The sequence below is a fragment of the Python bivittatus genome, unplaced genomic scaffold (assembly GCF_059951505.1).
Source record: "Python bivittatus isolate LINGU-HERP-01145 unplaced genomic scaffold, Pbiv_v1 ctg000610_np1212, whole genome shotgun sequence".
Classification (NCBI taxonomy): Eukaryota; Metazoa; Chordata; class Lepidosauria; order Squamata; family Pythonidae; genus Python; species Python bivittatus.
In genome coordinates, this window is record NW_028277088.1 from 22,465,594 (window position 1) to 22,485,591 (window position 19,998).

General features: G+C 34.5%; 1 protein-coding gene across 6 annotated transcripts in view; it reads left to right on the top strand.

Moving 5' to 3' along the window:
• Positions 1-19,998, top strand: part of AKAP9 (A-kinase anchoring protein 9) — a 154,356-nt gene that overhangs the window by 18,434 nt on the left and 115,924 nt on the right. For all 6 annotated transcript variants that reach the window (XM_088150542.1, XM_088150545.1, XM_088150541.1 and 3 more), the window contains 11 exons: positions 2,453-2,608; positions 4,482-4,673; positions 5,593-8,043; positions 10,350-10,548; positions 10,699-10,778; positions 11,101-11,206; positions 12,393-12,490; positions 14,035-14,137; positions 15,629-15,827; positions 18,851-18,941; positions 19,572-19,646. In XM_088150542.1, coding sequence (XP_088006668.1) covers positions 2,453-2,608; positions 4,482-4,673; positions 5,593-8,043; positions 10,350-10,548; positions 10,699-10,778; positions 11,101-11,206; positions 12,393-12,490; positions 14,035-14,137; positions 15,629-15,827; positions 18,851-18,941; positions 19,572-19,646 — 3,750 coding nt within the window. The remainder of the gene's footprint in view (positions 1-2,452; positions 2,609-4,481; positions 4,674-5,592; positions 8,044-10,349; positions 10,549-10,698; positions 10,779-11,100; positions 11,207-12,392; positions 12,491-14,034; positions 14,138-15,628; positions 15,828-18,850; positions 18,942-19,571; positions 19,647-19,998) is intronic.

Sequence of the window (19,998 nt, forward strand, 5' to 3'; positions counted from 1 at the left end):
GGCCACCCAAAACTGAAATTATACCATGTAATAACGATTAGTAATAAATAGCCATAGCTGCTGCTTATGCTTTGTTGAAGCAGTTGTGTTTTACATCTTTACCTTTAATTAAATTATTTAGATTGTTAAAATATTTTATTTAGGAGTCCTTCTAAATACAAGTTCGGAAGAATGTAACATTTACAGAAAGAAAACATCTTCTCTTAACAGTTTCTAGGAACAGAAAAAGTTGGAGTTTTTCAGAGTGTAGTTTATCATGCTATTTATTTGTCTAATTAGCTTAGATGTGACTCCGCTACATTATACCAGTTTGTATTTTACTAAATTTAGAATGTAACACTGTTATTCTAGGTAGTGCATAAATGCTTTTCAATAAAAGATAAATGCTCAATGAAAAATGACTTTATTAGAATTTTTTTTTAAAAAAAGGTCTTAATGTTAAAAACTTATGTTTTAAAATCATTGGGTTGGTTCAGTAGTTGTAGGAGAGAGTATTTACTGAAGTTTCAGGCATATGAATTTTAAAAAGCCAGGATATAATTACAGTTCTTGTCTTTCCTCATCTTTCCACTATCTGTTACTATATAGTCTTTTTGATATCTTGTTCTTGTGTTTGACCATTTAGTATCACAAGTACATTTTATGATATTCATCAAAGAAGGGCTGAAAGTAATTTCAGTATAGTTTGATTTAAAAAAAAAAAATCATTCAATCGTGTCTGATTCTCGTAGACTGCCTGGACAAGTCCTTGCAGTTTTCTTGGCAAGATTTTTCAGAGGTGGTTTGCCATTGCCTCCTTCCTAGGGTTGAGAGAAAGTGACTGGCCCAAGGTCATCCAGCTGGTTTTGTGCCTAGACAGGACTAGAACTCACAGTCTCCTGGTTTCTAGCCTGATGCCTTAACCACTACACCAAACTGGCTCTCTAGTTTGGGTAACTGATAGTAGATACCATAATATACTAGAGTGCGTGTATAGAGATCTGACAGCATAATTGATTGTCATCAGTTAGAAAAGTATAATATACTAAGATGTTTGCTAAATATGGTTAAACTTTTCAAAAAATATATAGGACTCTGATTTAAACAATGTGGGAATCAACTAGTTTATAAAATGAAAGAACTCAAATCTCGTTTATAGTTATACATAATCATCATACAGTACAACTTTCTTGATTTTCTTAATGTAGCAATCTTTTTGAACTAGCTTTTTTCAGTGCCAAAATTGAAAGAGAAAAATAACAAGCTCAAGGTGAAAATGAAGTTACTTAAAGATTCCAGTTTGTAGTCTAATCTTGCAGTACCATTTCCTTACTTTTCTATTACCATTTTCATAACCCCATCCCATCTAGTGCAATGGATAGAAGGAGACATTAGGTTTATGCTTGCTTTTTCAAGCTTGAGCTTCCCCATTCCCTGTACTTCTAAAGCTGAACATAGCCTCCAAGCCCTGAAAGGGAAACCAAGGCATCTTCCAACTTAAAACTGCATTTTGGATAGATGAGGTTGTGAAGACAGTTTCCTAAGCTGATAAAACATGTCTTGCATATTCCACCGTATTTATTTCAAAACAACAAAAGAACTTTCATTGGATTCAATTTCTTGTTTAACACTGTTCCCAGTTGTCCTTTTGTTTTATCTATTTGCAGCACAATTTTTGAACTATTGCTAATTGTTTGAAGTTTGAACTTGCTGTGTTTTAGTCCTCTGGATTTTAGACCTATTCAAGGGAGTATATAAAACTAAGCAGTCCGACATTCTTTTGCAAACATTCAAAAATTGATTTGAAGCTTGTGCTGAAAAACTGTAGTTCTTGAAAAACTGTTTAGAAATGTAAAAAAGTGTTCATAAGCTACTAATATTAGAACGATACTGCCATACCCTGAGACAACAAAAACCTATATTTATATTAGCATTTTAAAGTATTAATTGGTAAAACAATGTCATTAGCAAGGAAAGTGATATTCTGTTATATCTATAGAAGAGAATATGTATAGAGAATATATGTAGCTCAGAATTGAACTTGGAGTTCTTAGTGCTCTCTGAGCTTGGTTGTTTTCCTGCAGACATTTCATTACCTGGCTAAGTAACATTATTCAGTGCTAGGGAGAGTGGGGTTTGCTGGCTATTTATATATAGTAGTTTGCCCTGCCAGTTTTGGTGGGTGTTTGGCTTCCTCCTTGATGAAACAATACGCTAATCAAGGAACCATCAAAGAGGAAGTCAGCAGAGCCCATTCTCCCTCACACTGATAATGTTACCTAGCCTGGTAACCAAACAACTGCAAAAAAACAAGTTCAGAGAGCATTCTGTTATACCTTTATACTAAAAATGTTTTGTTTGTGTGTTTTCTAAATATCTGGAAATATCTGGAATGGAATGCATCCAAGACTCACGTGAACTGATATAGAGCTCCTTTTTAATGGTATTAATATTTTAACATGACCTTTTCTAGCTGCAGGAATTTGAAACTGCTATCAAAAAAAGAGACAACATTATAACTCAGCTCACTGCTAATCTGCAGCAAGCCAGGAAGGAAAAGGATGAAACTATGAGGGAATTTTTGGAATTGACAGAACAAAGTCAAAAACTGCAAATTCAGTTTCAGCATGTAAGTACTGACAATATTTTCTTAGCTATTAAGATAAAAAAAAAGATTAAATCATTTATTGAAGGAAAAATGTATATGTTTCTATTGTCTTCTCTACTTTCCCATTAGTAAGACCTATTTTTGAGGTAATGGATTGATTTTGATTTTATATATTATTCAGTGATTGAATTCATATTAAGCTTTCACTCTGTGAATAACACTTTCAGTTCTCTAGTCTTATGAATAATGGCCCTTTCATTCTATCCAAACTACAAATTAAGTGAGCCTTTCAAATCAGAATGACAAGCTGAAATCAGTGCTGATTTAGAGGGTTCACTTAAACTGTGGTTTGGCTGTTCTGATTAAAGTGCAAACTGTGGTTTGATCAAACTGGACTTTTATTTAACAACTTGAGCTGGAGAAGAATGCATATGAAGACAGGACTCACTTCCAATCCTCTAGACCACAGTTTGGAGAATCAGAATCCTGTTTCCTAAATAAAGCCTCTGATTTTGAAAACAAACATTTATTATACTATTGACAATAAAGGTTTGATAACTATTAGGCTAAACTCTTTTGTCCCCAGCCTCTGCTCCATTCATAAATCTCATATATGGATGTTTTCTCCATGGTGTTCACATAATAGATATTTGATAATATAAGTGGCAAAAAGCAAATCAAATTAAATTTAAACAATCAAGGCTAAGTGCAGTAATTAAAATAAGAGAAAGAAAAATGGATTTGTTATTAGTATCTTAGTCATATCCCAGTTATTTTAAAGGATTTTTTATTTGTTATTACAGTGATTATTTCTGGTAAGACTGTGTTCAGGATTTGGTTTAGTAACAAATGTATTAATTCTTCACAATATTTATAAACCACCCCTGTCATACTGAATCTGCCCAGTATACAATAAATCAAGAAACATCAAACACTTAAAAAAAATAATAAAGATAGTCTCCCCTAATTGGGTAAGGGCAAGCTTGAACAGTACAGTTTTCCAGGCCTTGTGAAATGCAAGGAGGCTAAACATGTCTCCAGCAGGGGGAAAAATCAAAATCATGGAGGCTCCCATCAAAAAGCTACATTGTTTATTTAGACCAGTTAGGAGCATTTTACTGTCTATATTGTTTTGAGCAATTAGGAAGGATTCTGTTAGTTCTCCTTGAAAAAAAGGGACATACCCATTTTGTTCATATTCTAAATCCAGTGAAGGGATAGAATATACAAGACATAGAGAAGGAAAATATCCTAAATGCTAGTTATTTGAGTAGAAGAAATTAAGTTCTTTTTGAATTCAATAGATTCATAAATGTAAAATGGCTTGCTGGAAATATTAGAAATATTTTTTCTAAGAAAAGCAATATGTAAAACAGCTGCCTTGGGGGGAACCATAATATGTGGAATTACATTAGTTTAAAAAGATATTGAAAAATTTAGTTACGTATTCTTTAATAGACTTAGCATCTATGTATTAGTTTCAGTTGAACATACTAGCAACATTCTATTGCATGCATGTGTCTGAAAGTGTGGCCAATATGTTTTTAATGTATCAACTAATCATAGGTGCCCCTGCATGAAGTTCCATCATCTTTTATAATCCCAAAATGTATATCCAAATAAGTTCATTCTTTCTCAGGATAAATTATTCTGGCCCATAGTTGATTGCATCAGAGAAGGAAGTTATAAAAATTCAGAAGGAAAGGAACTTGTAGGATTGCTAATATTTTGCTCTTCACAGTGTATCTGAGAATAAGAATGTTTCTGCTATAAAGTGCAAACTATATACCTTTGTGGGAGAGAAATCAAAAATGTATTACTGAGAATACTTTCTTTGTAATTTGAGAACCACTTTTTCGAACAGTGTCTCTTAACACATTGTTCTGTTCATAAGTTGCAGGCAAGTGAAACTTTAAGGAACACTAGTCACAGCAGTACAGCTGCTGACCTACTACAGGCTAGGCAACAGATATTTGCATATCAGCAACAGCTCGAAGAACAGGAGCAGCTGTTGAGGAACTATCAGAAGAAAAATGATGACTTTGAAGTACAGGTTTCTCTTCTGCAACAGAAAATCACTGACTTGGTTTGTATTTTAAGACCATACATTTTGTGATAGTTATTGTTTAAAAGATGTTTAAAAACTGGTATAATTGTTTGTCTGCCACATAGAGATATACAAAATAAAACATGGGATGAGGAGAATTGAATATTTACATCTGAAGTATGTATATGACTTCTTCTTGCACCAGACAAGTCTCAGTTTGCCAGGTTAGCCATGATTAAAACATACAGTGGGAATATATACTGTGGAATGGTGGATAATGAAAAGGATCATCCTGCAATTTTCTTCTTATTCAGACATGTATTTCTGTGATTTGCCTATAATAGAACTGCACTGGCTACTAGTTTTTATTTTTATGCTTTTAAAACTTTAATCATATTTGGTTAATTATATAGCACCTGCTGAATAATGTTTTACTAAAATTATGAAATAAGCAAAAAATGGGATAAATTGTTGGCCGGCATGATGTATCTATGAGTCTGACCCAGTTTATGCAGCCTACCTGCAGCAAGAATACCTTAGTTTTTTTAACCCTTGTTCTTTTAACTTCCTTGCTGGGGTTGTATAACATGGTAAACTAGGCAAAAATGAGATTGGGTACCATGTTATGGAAACCTAGCCATTGTCTTAGAATATGTTTTGAGAATAAGATTATGACATTAAGACCTACTGTAGTTTATTTGTGTGGATATAGTGTATTATTGAGTAGAGCAGTTATTCTTTTCTTAACCCAGTTTTAGGATTTAATGTATTATATGAATCCAGATCCTTTGCTCACTGTATTGACATTTTTATAATGTGTTCTTCTAACTCAAAATCACTGCTTATTTTCATAGTAATACAAAAGTTAATACAAAACTTAAGAAATCTGAGATATATGAAAGTAGGACAGGTTAGAAATTTTATGGTAAATAAAATAAAGGAATTGTTTTTATTATAGGAAAAATGGAAAGCTGAAGAAGATTGTTCTAAGAAGAAGAAAATGCAAGAACAACAAACAACTATTGAAGAACTGGAAGCAAAACGTATAGAACAAGAAGAAAATATATTTCTTTATCTGAAAAAATTATCAATTGCTGAGAAATCTCTAGAGGAATTAAAAGAAGAGACCTTTCAAAAGAATCAAGAGATATATAATGTGAGGCTTGAACTAACAACTTCTAAACAAAAAGAAAGGCAATGTTCTGATGAAATAAAACAGTTAATGGGAACTGTGGAAGAGCTGCAAAAGCAGTGTCACAAAGATACCCAGCATGAGAATGATATTATACAAAAAATGGAACTTGAAGCCCAAAGGAAACTTGCAGACCTCAGGGCAGAATTAGAGGAAATGCATGGCCAGCAGATTGTACAACTGAAGCAAGAGTTAATTAGAGAACATTCAACAGAAATTGAAAAGCTCCTTGCCCAACAAAAAGCAGATCTAGAGAGAACTTCGAATTTATGCTCTGATAATACTAATGAAGACCAAATACACTTAATGAGTATTGCAATTAATGACCTGAATCAGATGCTTCAGGATGCTAATTATCAGAGAGAAAAAGTAAAACAAGAATTGTCTGAACAGGTTGAACAGTTGTCCTTGGAAAAATCTTCTCTTCAAAATCAAGTGGAAGATCTTTGTCAAGAGCTGAGCTTTGCAAGAGAACAAATTCAAAGAGTTAAGAAGACTATAAATGAAAAAGAATCCAAATTACAGGAAGTAGACATGTTAAAAATCAGTATTGGAGATCTAAAAGCCCAACTTGCTTCAGCCTCCGAGATCAGGGAAGAACTAGAATTAAAACACGAGGCAGAAGTTACAAACTACAAAATAAAACTTGAAATGCTACAAAAAGAAAAGGATGCTGTTTTGGATAGGATGGCAGAATCTCAAGAAGCAGAACTAGAGAGATTGAGGACTCAGCTTTTGTTCAGTCATGAAGAAGAGTTATCAAAACTTAAAGATGATTTACAAGTAGAGCATAAAATAAATATTGAAAATCTTAAAGATAATATGGCTATGCAAGCTAAACAGCAATTAGATGATTTACAAAATGAAATGAGCAAAAAAATAGAAGATGTGCAGTTTGAAAATGACAACTTAATAAAAAATCAGAATCAACTCACATTGGAAATATCAAGACTAAAAGATTTACATCAGTCTACTGTAAACTCTAACTCCAAAGAAATGATGCTTCTGGTACATAACCTCCAGAAAGAGATAGAAGTTCTTAAACAAGAAGAAAGGGAAAATGGTATACTTGAACGGGAAGTTCAGGAGTTACAACTTAAAACAGAATTACTTGAGAAACAAATGAAAGAGCAAGTTCATTGTCTTCAAGAAAAGTATTTATTGCTTGAAGCACAAAATAATGTTCTTCAAGGTGAAAATAAGGTTCTGCAAGAGAAATTAAACAAATACACATTTAGAAATGTGGAAGAGAACTTGATTTTAACTAGTGGCATTAGTTCTAAGACAGAGGATTTTGATTTACAAAAAAGAATAGAAAAATTAATAGCTGAAAATGAAAAACTTGTACAACAAGATATTAAACAGAAGGAAGAGATTGATACACTGAAGCACTCTTTTTCATTTGCTGAAATAAGTTTTAAGCGTAATTACCAAGAACTCCAAGAAAATTATGCTTCCCTTTTAATGGTAAAATTGGATTTAGAAGAGAGCAAGGACAAGAATGAAGCTGAATATAAAATCAAGCTCCAGGCTTTGATGGAAAAGATCCAGCATTTACAAGGAGATTTTCCAACTGGGTTGGAAACTCAAAGTACAGTTGTTCACAGTAAGAGAGAAAAAGTTTTAAAATCAGAGATATTTGATTTTGAGGAAGTTGTAGAAAAAGACACCACAGAACTTATGGAAAAACTTGAGGTCACTCAACGTGAGAAGTTAGAACTTTCATTAAGACTTTCAGATCTTTCTGAACAGTTAAAATTAAAGCACAGTCAAATCTGCCAATTAAATGCAGAAGTTATGTGTCTAAAACAAGATAAAGAACACATTTCAGCAAGGTGTAAAGAACTAGAAATTGTAGTTAGTCACAGACTGGAGGAGAATATGAACTCTTATGAACATGAGACAAAAAACTCCAGTGGAGAACGAGCCAAAGACCAGTCTACAGTTAGTGAACCTGGAAACTTTATTTCTGACCCCAAACAAGAAATTGACAGATCAATAAGAGAAAAAGAAGGGAAATTAATATCAAGCCAACTTTTGGCTCCTAACATTCCAGCGGAAGAGATACTTCAACAAAAGCTAAGTCCAGAACCAGAATCACTGTTGGATAACGTTAATCAAATGCATGATGAAATGACAGGAGATTCTGTGTGTGTGAACTTTACGCAAGGTGAAAACAAGGTTAAGGAACAGCTGGATATGTTGAAAGCTGAACAGGTATGAATCCAATATATGAATGTGTGAATATATGTATTTATGCATGCCTTCTCAGTAGGCTAATATGTGCTAATAAGGACATATTATATAAGGGCTTTCTCTTGAGGAATTAAAGTTAGATTTCTGTTTGATATGATTTTCCTTGAATGCGTGAAATTCATTCTCAGGTATCTTGGGTAAATTAATTAAATAGCTTTGAGCAGTTTAACTGATTTATTTTTAACATGGGTTTGGTCTGTTGAGTATATGTTTAATTGAAATGTTGAAAGAAGGCACATATTGAGTGTAACCAAGATGTTTAAATTACTGTTTAAATCAGTAGAGGAAGTATAAAATATGTAGGATTTTATTGTACAGATTTTGAAACTTATATTTATTTAGCTCCTATTAAATGAGAAAAGTAAAATTATGAATGACACAATTATATTAGAAAAACAGTCTTTACATTTTGGATTGCAGTAATCACTAGCCCAAAATTTAGGGGCACCAAGTCATTAGGTGCTTGCAAATTAAAATTTTAATTATGCTTCAGTTTTTAAAGAATGGATGAAATATCCTGAGCTTTTGCCAGTTTTGCAAGATTTTATGAAAAAGCAGATATATTGTGTGTGATTTCATTAAATCTCTTATACCTTGGCCATTGCACAATATCACATGATGTTGCTGGGTGTCCCAAAAAATTCACCACTCCCTAGTAGATAGAATCCAATGATTTTACTAGTACTGAGTTTCAAACACGTGAGGCACTCTCTTTTTCCATCTTTTTGTAATGTCAAATCCAATGATTAGATTCCACCCAAGTGGGTTATTCAACATATTACAACTATGTTATGCTGGAAATCACTTACATTTTCTATTATAACATGTACAAATATTAGCAGAATTCTGCTGTTTCTTGTACTTTTCTCAGGAGCTTAAAGTTTTGCAATATTCAGGTTTGCAATATTGTTACCTTATTTTGATATTAGGCCTTTTAAAAAAAAGTAATTCCAGCTTGTTGGTTTGATTGTTTGATAACATATATTATGTTAATCTAGGTTAATAGAAAGTTTGTCTAGAAAATGTAAGAGGAAAGAGGAAAAGATGAGTGGCTAACTTAAAAACTAAAATCCATACCTGTTACTCTGGTAAATTTGATGATACACAATATATAAGTTTTATGTATTTCCTGTTCCATGATGAATTTCAAGTGAATGATAAAGGAAAGATCAGTTTCTCAAGAGATGTTTGGTTGTTACCCTAACAGAATCTAGAGTATCATTTGATTTTCCATAGAGTGATGTAGATATAATAGGACTTAAAAGACTTTAAACATACCTATGTATCTGGCATATGTGGTTTCTGCACCAAATTGTGGTTGGTAGGCTATGGAGAATTTGTTACTTGGAAATCTCTATTGTGTTCCTTCTTATATGGTAATAGCAGATATTTTTAATGGAACATAACTGATACTAAAGATACTTCAGTTTACTACTGAATGTAATGTAAGAAGTTGAATAGAAATCAAATCTTTTAATTTTTAAAAAAATGAATTTGAATGTGAAGGAATGTTTTAAGAATCAGCATTCATACTGATACTAAAAAATAAATGTTATGATTAATAATTGGAAAGGGGAAAAGGAAAGCCAGTTTATTTAGTATGACAAAGAGCGCAGGTGGGCAATCTGTAAGCCACATGCATTTATCACATAATTTGGTTTCAAAACAAATTCTTATTAGTGGCTTAATTATTTGCAGAAATGAGAGTAGAAATAGAAGTAGAACGTACTACTTCATTTCATTGCTATCAGGATTGCTTCCTGAATTATGAGATCCATATCATATATCATGAAGATCAGAAAAGGCAACACTTTGCTGCTTTGTTCTTCGAAGGGACATCTGTGTTCCAGCTTAAGGGAATTCTGGCCTTGTCCACTTCCCAGCATCTGGGCTCATTATGAACAGCTTCTTCCTGTACTTCTACTCCATTCACCCATTGTAGCAACATCCCAGTACGGTTGGGAAAAATGCCAGCACTACAAGTTACTGGGGTTTACAAGGCAAAAAAGGCTTATTGTCCTTGCTTTTGATGGCCTTCAGTACATTTGTTAACGTTATATGTTGTTATCATGGATATTTTAATTTTTGGACTAACATATTGTTGATATAGGTCATTGTTGTAAACTGCTTGAAGAATCGCAGATTAAGGTAGTATACAATACAATTTTAATAAATAAATGAAACTACAACCCAAAATTATTTCTATCTCTAACATCTTGGGAGATAAAGTGGTTATTAAACTTTGTATATGGTCCATCTTTCCCTAGAGTGATTTAAAGCTGCAGATGGAGGCCCAGCGTATTTGTCTCTCTCTGGTTTACTCGGCTCATGTGGACCAGGTGCGCGAATATATGGAAAATGAAAAAGAGAATGCACTTTCTGCTCTTAAAGAAGAGCTCCAGCTACGTCATACACAAGAGTTGTATGAGCTTAAGAAAAATCAGATTGTGAAGGATCAAAAAACAGGTAAATGGATGAAACAGAAGAAAATTATTTTTGGAATTCCAAGCTTCTTATAATACTCTCCCAGTAGCCCCCCCCTTAGGCCACACCTATAATTTCTTAAAATAAAACCTATTAAAATAAATATATTTCAGTGATAATTTGTCTCCATAGATGAAGAAGACCAGTCTGCATGGGTGCATCTTGAAGAACTTAGCAAGACAATAGTTGAAGAATGTTCAAAGCTCACTAAGGTGAAGAACAGCTTGTCTTAGAATTATTTAAGTTTTGTGTTTTTATTTTGCTCTAATCTTACAAAATGTTAAAATGCTATCCTGCGCTTTTTGTAATATTGCTAAGCTATAGTATAAATATGAGAACTGGGGAAAATGGATGAATCTTTTAGGCACTTACCTAATGATCTTTCCTGTAACAAAATTATCTTGTGATTCTTTATTGAATGAAAAACAATATTTCTATAAAAGCTTTATTGGTTTTTTCCAGCTTGCTAGGTATAATCAGTTATAAAATTATAACATTATATAATTATAACATTAATTTTTGTTGTTATTATAGTCAGTACATGAAATTCTTCCTGAACATTTTTCAAATGCTGTTGAACTTGGTGTTGGTGAGAGAAATCAATCTAACTCAGCATTAATGCCAACAGAAGACCTTCAAGGTAACTCCACATAAACTCTTATTGTGCAATCCTATATATGGCCACAGGACTTACTCCAGAGGAAGAGTATATAGGATTTAAAACATACAGGTAGTCCTCAGATTACGACCACTCATTCAGTGACCATTCAGAGTTATGACAGTGCAGAACAAGTGGTACTTACAACTGGTCCTTGAAGTTCTGGCCGTTGCAGCACCCACACGGTCACATGATCACCATTTGTGACCTTCCCTGATGGCTTCCCACAAGCAAAGTCAATGAGGAAGCCAGCAGGGAAGGTTGCAAGTTGCTCCCGTAGCAAGTCTCTCCTGTCGCAAGTCATTTCAATTGCTTTTTCTTCCGAGGAACCCCACTATGAAGTATGAGATCCCTTTTGTGCTCCATAGCATCCCCCACCTACTCACATTCCGTAGTGCCTGCCCATGGACACCCCCCCCCCCGCAGCATCTGCACTCCTGACTGTGCTCCTGCCTCTTCCTGCTTAACAGACCACACTGGCTGAGGTTACAACAGCACCCAAGACTGTCATTGGTAAGCAATGTGGTCATGTGATGTCACACTTTACAATTGCATTGCTTAGCAATGGAAATTCTGGTCCCAATTACTGTTGTAACCCAAGGACTACCTGTATAACATTTTTTTTTTTTTACAATACTTAAGTGTAAGTGGTGGTGGTGGATTTTCTGAAAACTGGTGGAAAAGTAGAATCAGAATTGATAATTGCAGACAAGGCTGGGAATGTGCCATGAAAATATCTATATGATTTCAGACATATCCACTTTAATGTTTATGAGATTATTTTCTGCAAACCTTATGCTGCTTGCAAGAAATATGCTGCATGTAACTGATTCTGTTTCAAGCATCAGAATGGATTTGCCTGCATTCTGTGGATCATTCTTAAAAAACAACTCAATATTTGCATTTATTTAATACTAAGAAGTCACAAAAAAGGGTGCTCACTCATAATTTGGTACTTTTATTTGAAGTAATTGGCAGAACTTGAATATTTGCATATATCCTTAGAATCTATGCTTATCATATAGTTCAAAGATTAACATCTTAGTGGGATACTATATGGTAATAGAATAATGTTTAATATAAAATGTATTTTAAAACAAGGAATAAACATCTACACTAGAATAATGCAATAATTATGTATATAGATAATTTATTCTCTGTAATTTAGTTTTGCAAGAAACCTTACAAAGTCTTCTGAATAATATAATGGAAAAGTCCCAGAGGCTGCTGGAATATCAAGTAGAATTCATAAAAAGCAGAAAAAAGGTGAGGTTCTTTTCCTTATATATAGATACAGTTCTTGAACACAGTGAGACATATTTCTGAATAAACTTGCATGAGACTGCATTAAATCTTGATTGATTAAATCTGTGCAGTACTGCAGGTTCATTTGATAGTCATAGTGCAATTTAATTCATTGATTTCAGTTGATATCCCTGTGACTATAGAATTTGTATCAATTTAAGTTGAAGAGGTTGCAGTTCTGTACCTAACTCTATTATGTTTCTTATATTACTGTACTGGGTTTATTTCCAGGTAAGTACAGGAGTTAAAATGTACACATATTTTGAAGGTACTTCCTGGTTTTGGCCCACCTGTTAGCTCAAGAGAGGAACTCCTCGGTGTCCCACATTTCTGAGATGTTAGGGAAACCAAAGCTTGAAGGTGCTACTTCTGTGTAGCAGCACCAATGCTGTGGAAAGGTGCTGCGCTGCATCATGCTGGCCCATCCCTGGTAGCCTCCAGGAAGTTTTTAAAAAGCTTTTTCAAAGAGCCTTTCAGTAACATCACCTGTACCTCTTGTTGTTAATCTTTTTCTCTCTGATTTTGTTTTTGTGATTTGGATTGAATGTGTTCTAATTCTGCTGGTGTTTTTATTGTGGCATTGTTTAGAGTTGTGAGATTACAGTGGTCTGAAAATTGAATAAATACATAAATAAGTACTCTGTTTCTCAAGACAAGTATAAATATCAGACAATTCGTGGTTGCATTCTTTCTGTTGAGCCTACTTTGGCAAATTCTGGAACTAAACCTTTTGACAGTGTAGTATTTATTAAAATTATTTAGTGCATTGTAAGAGAAAAGATTCATGTAGGAAGAAAAACATAGAGCTGTAGACTTTTAAAAATATTTGCATAATGTGTTTTTTCAAAAGATGTTGAATTAGAAATGTTCTGTTGCTCTAAATACGTTGTGATCTGAAGTATTAAGCCTACACTGTAATATTAAAATTTATGGTAAGCCACCCTGAGTCACCTGTGGTGAAATGGGTGGCTGTATAAATTGGTTTAATAAATAAATCATAAATAAATAAATAATGTGGGGAATACTAAGAAATAAATCTTATTGGGGCTTTCAGTGTATAGTGTCTTTTACTTAATAAATAAAATTATATTTAGTAAAATTAAATCTTAACTATGTCTTACATGCTTTAAAAACAGCAAAGCATTACCTGGACATTCAATTTTATTGGAATATTTGACAATATCAAACTTCATTAATATTTTGTTTAATTTTAAACGTATAAACAAGCATTGCCTTCCATTGAAAACAGCTGAAATAGTAACTTCAGCATTGGATGTATAAATATTTCCTATGTATTGTATTTACAGTTGTCCAGGTGATTACTACTGAATTCATGGAATATGCTACTAATTAATTTTATGAGCAGTACATTGTTAGAAGTGTAAAATTTTCAGAAAATTATAGCGTAGAAAAGTTTCTATTCTTATGCCACACATGATTATTACGACCATTTTTTAAAGTTAACATAGGTGTTTTTGTCTGCTATTTGATTTTAATTTCTCCAGATTGAAGGCCAGCTGACATACCCTGCTGATTATAATGAAAAAGAGACTGGCTGTCTTCAGCAGAATGTAGAATGTTTGCCTACTGTATCTCAGGATCTTGTTGGTAAAAATAAATTATTGTCAGATACTATTAATATAAGTAGACATGCATAGTTTTAAAACTTATTTGTATCATGTATATAAAAGCTATGCAAAAGGAAAGGTAATTACAGTGTAACAATCTTAGTTTTCTATATTTTGTAACCTGAGTATGTATTTAAGATCTTAAAATGTTAATACAGTGGTACCTCGGGTTACGAATTTAATCCGTTCCGTGACTCTGGTCGCAACCCAATTTGTTCGCAACCCGAAGCAAATTTTCCCATAAGGTTCAGTGTAATTACCGTTAATCCGTTCCGGCATCCGCAGACCACGCGTCAAGGGTGGAAAAATGGGCGCGGACCACGCGGCAGGGTGGAAAAACGGCTGCGGACTGCGCGGCAGGGTGGAAAAATGGCTGTGGACCGCGTGGCACGGGCGGAAAAACGGCCGCGGACCACGTGGCATGGGCAGAAAATGGCCGCAGACCACATGTCACGGCGGAAAATGGCCGCGGATCCGGTTCGTACCCCGAGGCGGAGTTCACAAACCGAGATAAATTTTTGCAGCCAGAGCCGGTCGTAACCCAAAAAGTTCGTAAGCAGAGGCGTTTGTAACCCGAGGTACCACTGTAGTTTGAAGATTTTAGTTTAGATCTAGATGTCTTGTGCTTCTCAGCAGAGCAAAATGACCGTTGTCTGTGTTCATAGCACTGAGAAATTTTTGAACTCTGGAGGCATGGAAAGTTGAGACTGCCTATGAATGTTCAGTTTTGTCACTAAGCCCTCTTACCTTGTATCTGACACACATATGAGCCTTCTTTGGCAGACTGAGTTAAGAGAATTATAGAAACCATATCTGCACAGTGCTTAAGACTCAATTATGAAGCAAGTCCTCCTTTCCTGTTCAAAGCTGGATTGAACACAACAAACAAACCTATCACATTAATAGAATGCTCTTGAATCTTTGTATATCAAGGAATTTAAATGGTGATGGTAAGTTTTTTCTGTTTTGAAATTTATTTTAGTATATTTTTAGTCTATCAATAGCCTGGGCAGGTGGAAGCAGTGAGGAAATTCAGAGGTGAATAAACTTGCTGTATGCTTATTGGTTGAAGAGTAAAGCCAGAAGAAAATGAAGTTCTTAACTGAAGAAAACCTGAAACCACCCTGCTGTGAAGATACCTCTGTTTGCAGCTAACATTTGAACCAGTGTTGTCACTGCTGACTTAAAATTAATGTTCCACTTATAGTTACTGTTATGATTCTGGAAAATAGTGTGCATCTCAGGAGCACGCTGGTGTTCTCAAGCATTTTGCTGCACTTGAGCTATCACTAGTGCTACTACTAATAGCAAAATAGCTTTTGTTTTGTTTAGCATAAGGAAAGGAAAAGGTAAGTATTCTAAAATAAAATATATATGTTTCACTTCTTAAAATATTATGTTATTCTGATGTGATTGTTGCTTATGTTTCTGTTGTAAAATAAATTGGTTGTTATTATTTATTCATATATAGGTATTAAAGTTAAGTCAGTTTGTCAGGAAGAAGTAGAGAACTTGAAATTTCAGCTTGAAGAACAACATGCCCAAGAAATTGAGCATCTTCGATCATATTTCCATCAGCAGTTAAAAGAAACTGAGGAAAAATATTTTGCAGAGATAGTTCGCTTACAGAATAGACTCCAAATTGCCAGCAAGTCTTCTGAAAGTTTCAGGTATCTATGATTTTTGTCCTTATCTTTATTTCATGAGTTGAGTTGGCTTAAATAGTTTTTCTGCTGTAATCAGAATTAATTTTGATGCTACCAGTCTGTGCCAGTGGTAGAAATTGAGAGCTTATCCTTCCTCCTCTAGGATATTCCCAATTCCAGACAAGTTGCATTTAAAAGAGGGAAAAGAAGCTACAGTTGTATCTTCTATACTTGACACCATGTGTCCTGAATGGTCTAGCTCAGTTGTGGAGTATAGACTTTGCAATCAGAAGATCCTGGATTTAATATTCAGCATTTCCAAGAGGTGCTGTAAAGACTCCTGCAACTTGTCATAATTATTTTGTATGATACTTGGCAGGAGCATTGGTGTATAGATATTTGAATGAATAAATATGTAAGAACTGGCTGAAAATAAACTGGCTGGAACAATGTACCAATTTGTAAAGTATCTTTAAAAAGGGGAGAGTAGAGAAAGAAAAGTCTATTACTTCACCTCTTCATTGGAATCATAGTAAGAAGAAAAGGATGTGTAGTATGTATCTGAATTCCAAAGAGGACAAGATTACTTACATACTTTATCCTGAAATTTGGCAAGCAAATTATTATTGATTTAAATAATAAAGAATCAAGAAAAAGTGTGGGTTGGTATATTTTATTGGTATTTCTGAACTAATGATGTCTACTATATGACTGATTTATTCATTTAAGTGTAAATCAACACCTAAATAGGGTATTTATCTACAGATTATATTTCATTTTAGTGAGCTTTTTCTTTCTGAAAAAAACTTTTTTCTGATAGTCTTTTTCCCATCTGAAAAAACTCTTCTGTATTGTTTCATTGTTCCCATAACCTGAGATACAAAGTTGATGACAATCTAAAATACAGGTATTCCTCGGTTAATGACAGCCCTGTTTAGCGACCATTTGAACTTACGATGGTGCTGAAAAAGTAGGTTTATGTCAGGCTCAGCCCAAGAACAGCGAAGAGACAGTCCAGAATAGCTTCTTTATTACCTTGCACCTAATAGACAGAGTCTCACCAGACTAAACCTATACTAAAGCAACTAGTGGATATACCCCATGAGACTCTAGGGAGGGGCTAGCCTCATCCTCTTCGTCTTCCCACATTCTTGTTGTGGGCTGAGGAGGCGCTTGCTCTGGAATATCTCCCCTCCCTCCTGACAACCTTGAACCTCCATTCCAGAATCTTCCCCACTCATGCCATCCATTACAGTTTATGACTGGTTCTCAAATTCAGGATGGTTGCAGCATCCCATGATCATGTGATTGCCATTTGTGACCTTCACAGCTGGCTTCCAACAAGCAGAGTCAATGGGAAAGCCAGCAGTAAGTCGCACATCGTGGTCATGTGATATACTTAACCGTGGGTGATTTGCTTAACGACCACATGCTTAACGACCACACAACTTACATGATATAAGTTGGGTGTGGTCAGGTGATATTTCACTTAATGACTGTATCACTCAGCGACGGAGTTGCCGGTCCCAATTGCGATCGTTAAATGAGGACTATCTGTATTTGCTTATTGTAGCTTATTTGTCTTTTGTAGGTATATCTTACCTGTTTAGTTAGAGATATTTCTAAAACCAGCATCTTATATTCAGTTGCTGAACAGCTAACAGGTTCATTTTCGTAAGATGAAAAGGAAATGTTTATATTTATTCACAATTTCAGGAACTGAGCAAATTGCAGAATGCATAGAGCATAACTATATTAAGATTTTCCAGTTCATTCATGTCAATACAGTGAACAATAAAGTTCCTTAGAACCAGAAACTTGTCATCGCTGCTTGGGTTGATTTAATATTGTAGTAGGGGAGCCGTGCTAGCCTATGGTTCCAAAAGATCAGGAATCTCATAGCATCTTTTCCAATTAACACATTTTATTAAAAGCATAATCGTTCATGAGCTGCCTTTGAATAAAATTTGTTGGGGGGGATTTAACATTCTGTAACTTCCAACATAAAGACAATGTAATAGCACTATGGAATGTAATTTATTCAATTCAATGGTTGGTTTATACCATGCTAAACCATAATATGGTTTATTTGTATTTGATTTAGTGTGATGTTTATATCTACTAATTATAACTTAATATTGTTTTTGAACCAAAACTTTATGGTGCGTTCCACAAGATATGTCTTTAAAGTCCTTAGTGTTATGTGTCAGTTTTCAAATATGTGATTTGGTAAACCTTACTTCAGTTATAAGTACAGATTTCACATATCTGAATTCTTTTCAATTTTGTTTTTTTGTCCCGTATTTCAGACTCAGAGGTGCATTACTTATACTAGTGTTATAGATGCCTATAGTTATTGCTCCATGTAAGATAGGAGATTATGAAGTAAATAGGCAGGTGTAACTGTTGCCTTAAAAACATGCATGCTATCAAAGCAGCAAGAAATTGAAGCCCTGTTGTCCCCATCTCTCTTTGCTGTTCAAGATTTGAAGAAAGGAGCAAAGAGAAAGAGAACTGGAGGAATATGTGAGCAGTACTCTCCTTCAGGGGGAGCTCCAGTTCTAGGGAAAATGTATACTGTAACCTGGTTTCCAGAGGAGGTGGAGTGACTTGAGTGTCAGGGACAGGACTGAACAACAGCATCCTACTCTTCCTCTTAGCGTATATGCTTGCTGCAGTTCTTAAATGCCCCAACAATAGTGTGAGCAATCACTGAAGGAACAGAAAGTCTTTGTTCCATCTAGTGTTGGTCATGCCGAAAAGCAAGAATAAGGCTGCTTATGTTATGCTTTTTTTAAAAGGGGAAGAAGGGGGTTGAGGAAAATTTCATAGTGATTTGCCTGGTGATAAAAGAAAATGCTTTTGGAGACATAGTTGCAAATTAGGAAAGTATAAGCTTCCTTGTGAAGTCCCACCCAAGTACACCTTAATCTTTAGAAACTGTCAGGGCCCATCCCCAGTTCTAAGAAACTTCAAATGAAATTGCATTGATACCTAAGAAAAACCATCCAATATCTCCTCTTTTATTATTATTATTTTTTTATTAGTGCTTCTGTGGAGTCACATGTAAATGAAGTTACGCAGAAAGAAAAGCATGCTGAAAGTGATATTCAGAAAAGTGCTGGGAAGATAGTAGAGGTACTATGTTTGCTTATTTGCATAATGTATATTAAGTTTGAAACCCTGAAAAGAAATAATATTCCAAAATATATTGGTATTTTACTTCAGCAGTAATCTTAGTGCAAACAAATCCTGTGCATATTTTAGATTGTTTTTGAAACATTCAGAATGAAATGGATTGGAAATGTTAGAAAGCACCATTAACGTTATTGAAGTTGATGAGGATATATTTTCTTTGTATGATGCTGAAGCCATTTCATCCTTAGCCATGAGGCTCTAGTTGCTATACTTTTGCTTGTGAAACAAAGCATTTAGCATAGCTTTTAGAAAGGTAATTACACCAAATACATATTCCTTCAGTATCTTAAAACCTGCCTTTTTCTCTGCTTTATGTGATACAAGATGAATTAGAGTTCTGCCTACAAAGCATTGTGCTACAGTAAGTATAAGAGCACTGAGATTCTGTTATCTGAAGAAAGCACTTAGTAATAATGCAGTATTAATACAGTTTCCATTGTTAATTCTTTAAGGGCTGCACTGTCTTCTTATCTGTTCTACTTCTATATAGTTAGTATTTAAAATATAATCATTTGTAACATAAATATGTTCAGAATTAATGTTACTAAGAATGAGCACTTTTTTTTCCAGTTTTCTGATGAAGCTGGTGTGACTGAATTGCTGGAAAAACAGTACCAAGAAAAGCTGTTACAAGAAGTGGCAAAGGTACTATTGTACTAGGATACTATAGGAGCGCTTAAAGCCAATCAAGAAAATAATAAAAATGTAAGCAATACAATACAGTAACCACAGGTGCTCCCCTCAAACATGGGCAACATTAACATTCAAAAGCCCGTGGAAAAACTCCACTTTAACAGCTTTGTAGATGGATGCTCCCAAACTCTGGGAGGAGAGTATTCCATAAAGTGGGAGCTGCCACCAAACATCACCCCTGGGTCCACACACTCACATGAAAGTAGGGAATCCCCAACTGAGATGAGAATGCTGGATGGGGCAGTTCTAGCTGACCTGGAGAAGGTGGTCCTGGAGGTAGCTAGTAACCAAGCCATGTAGAGCT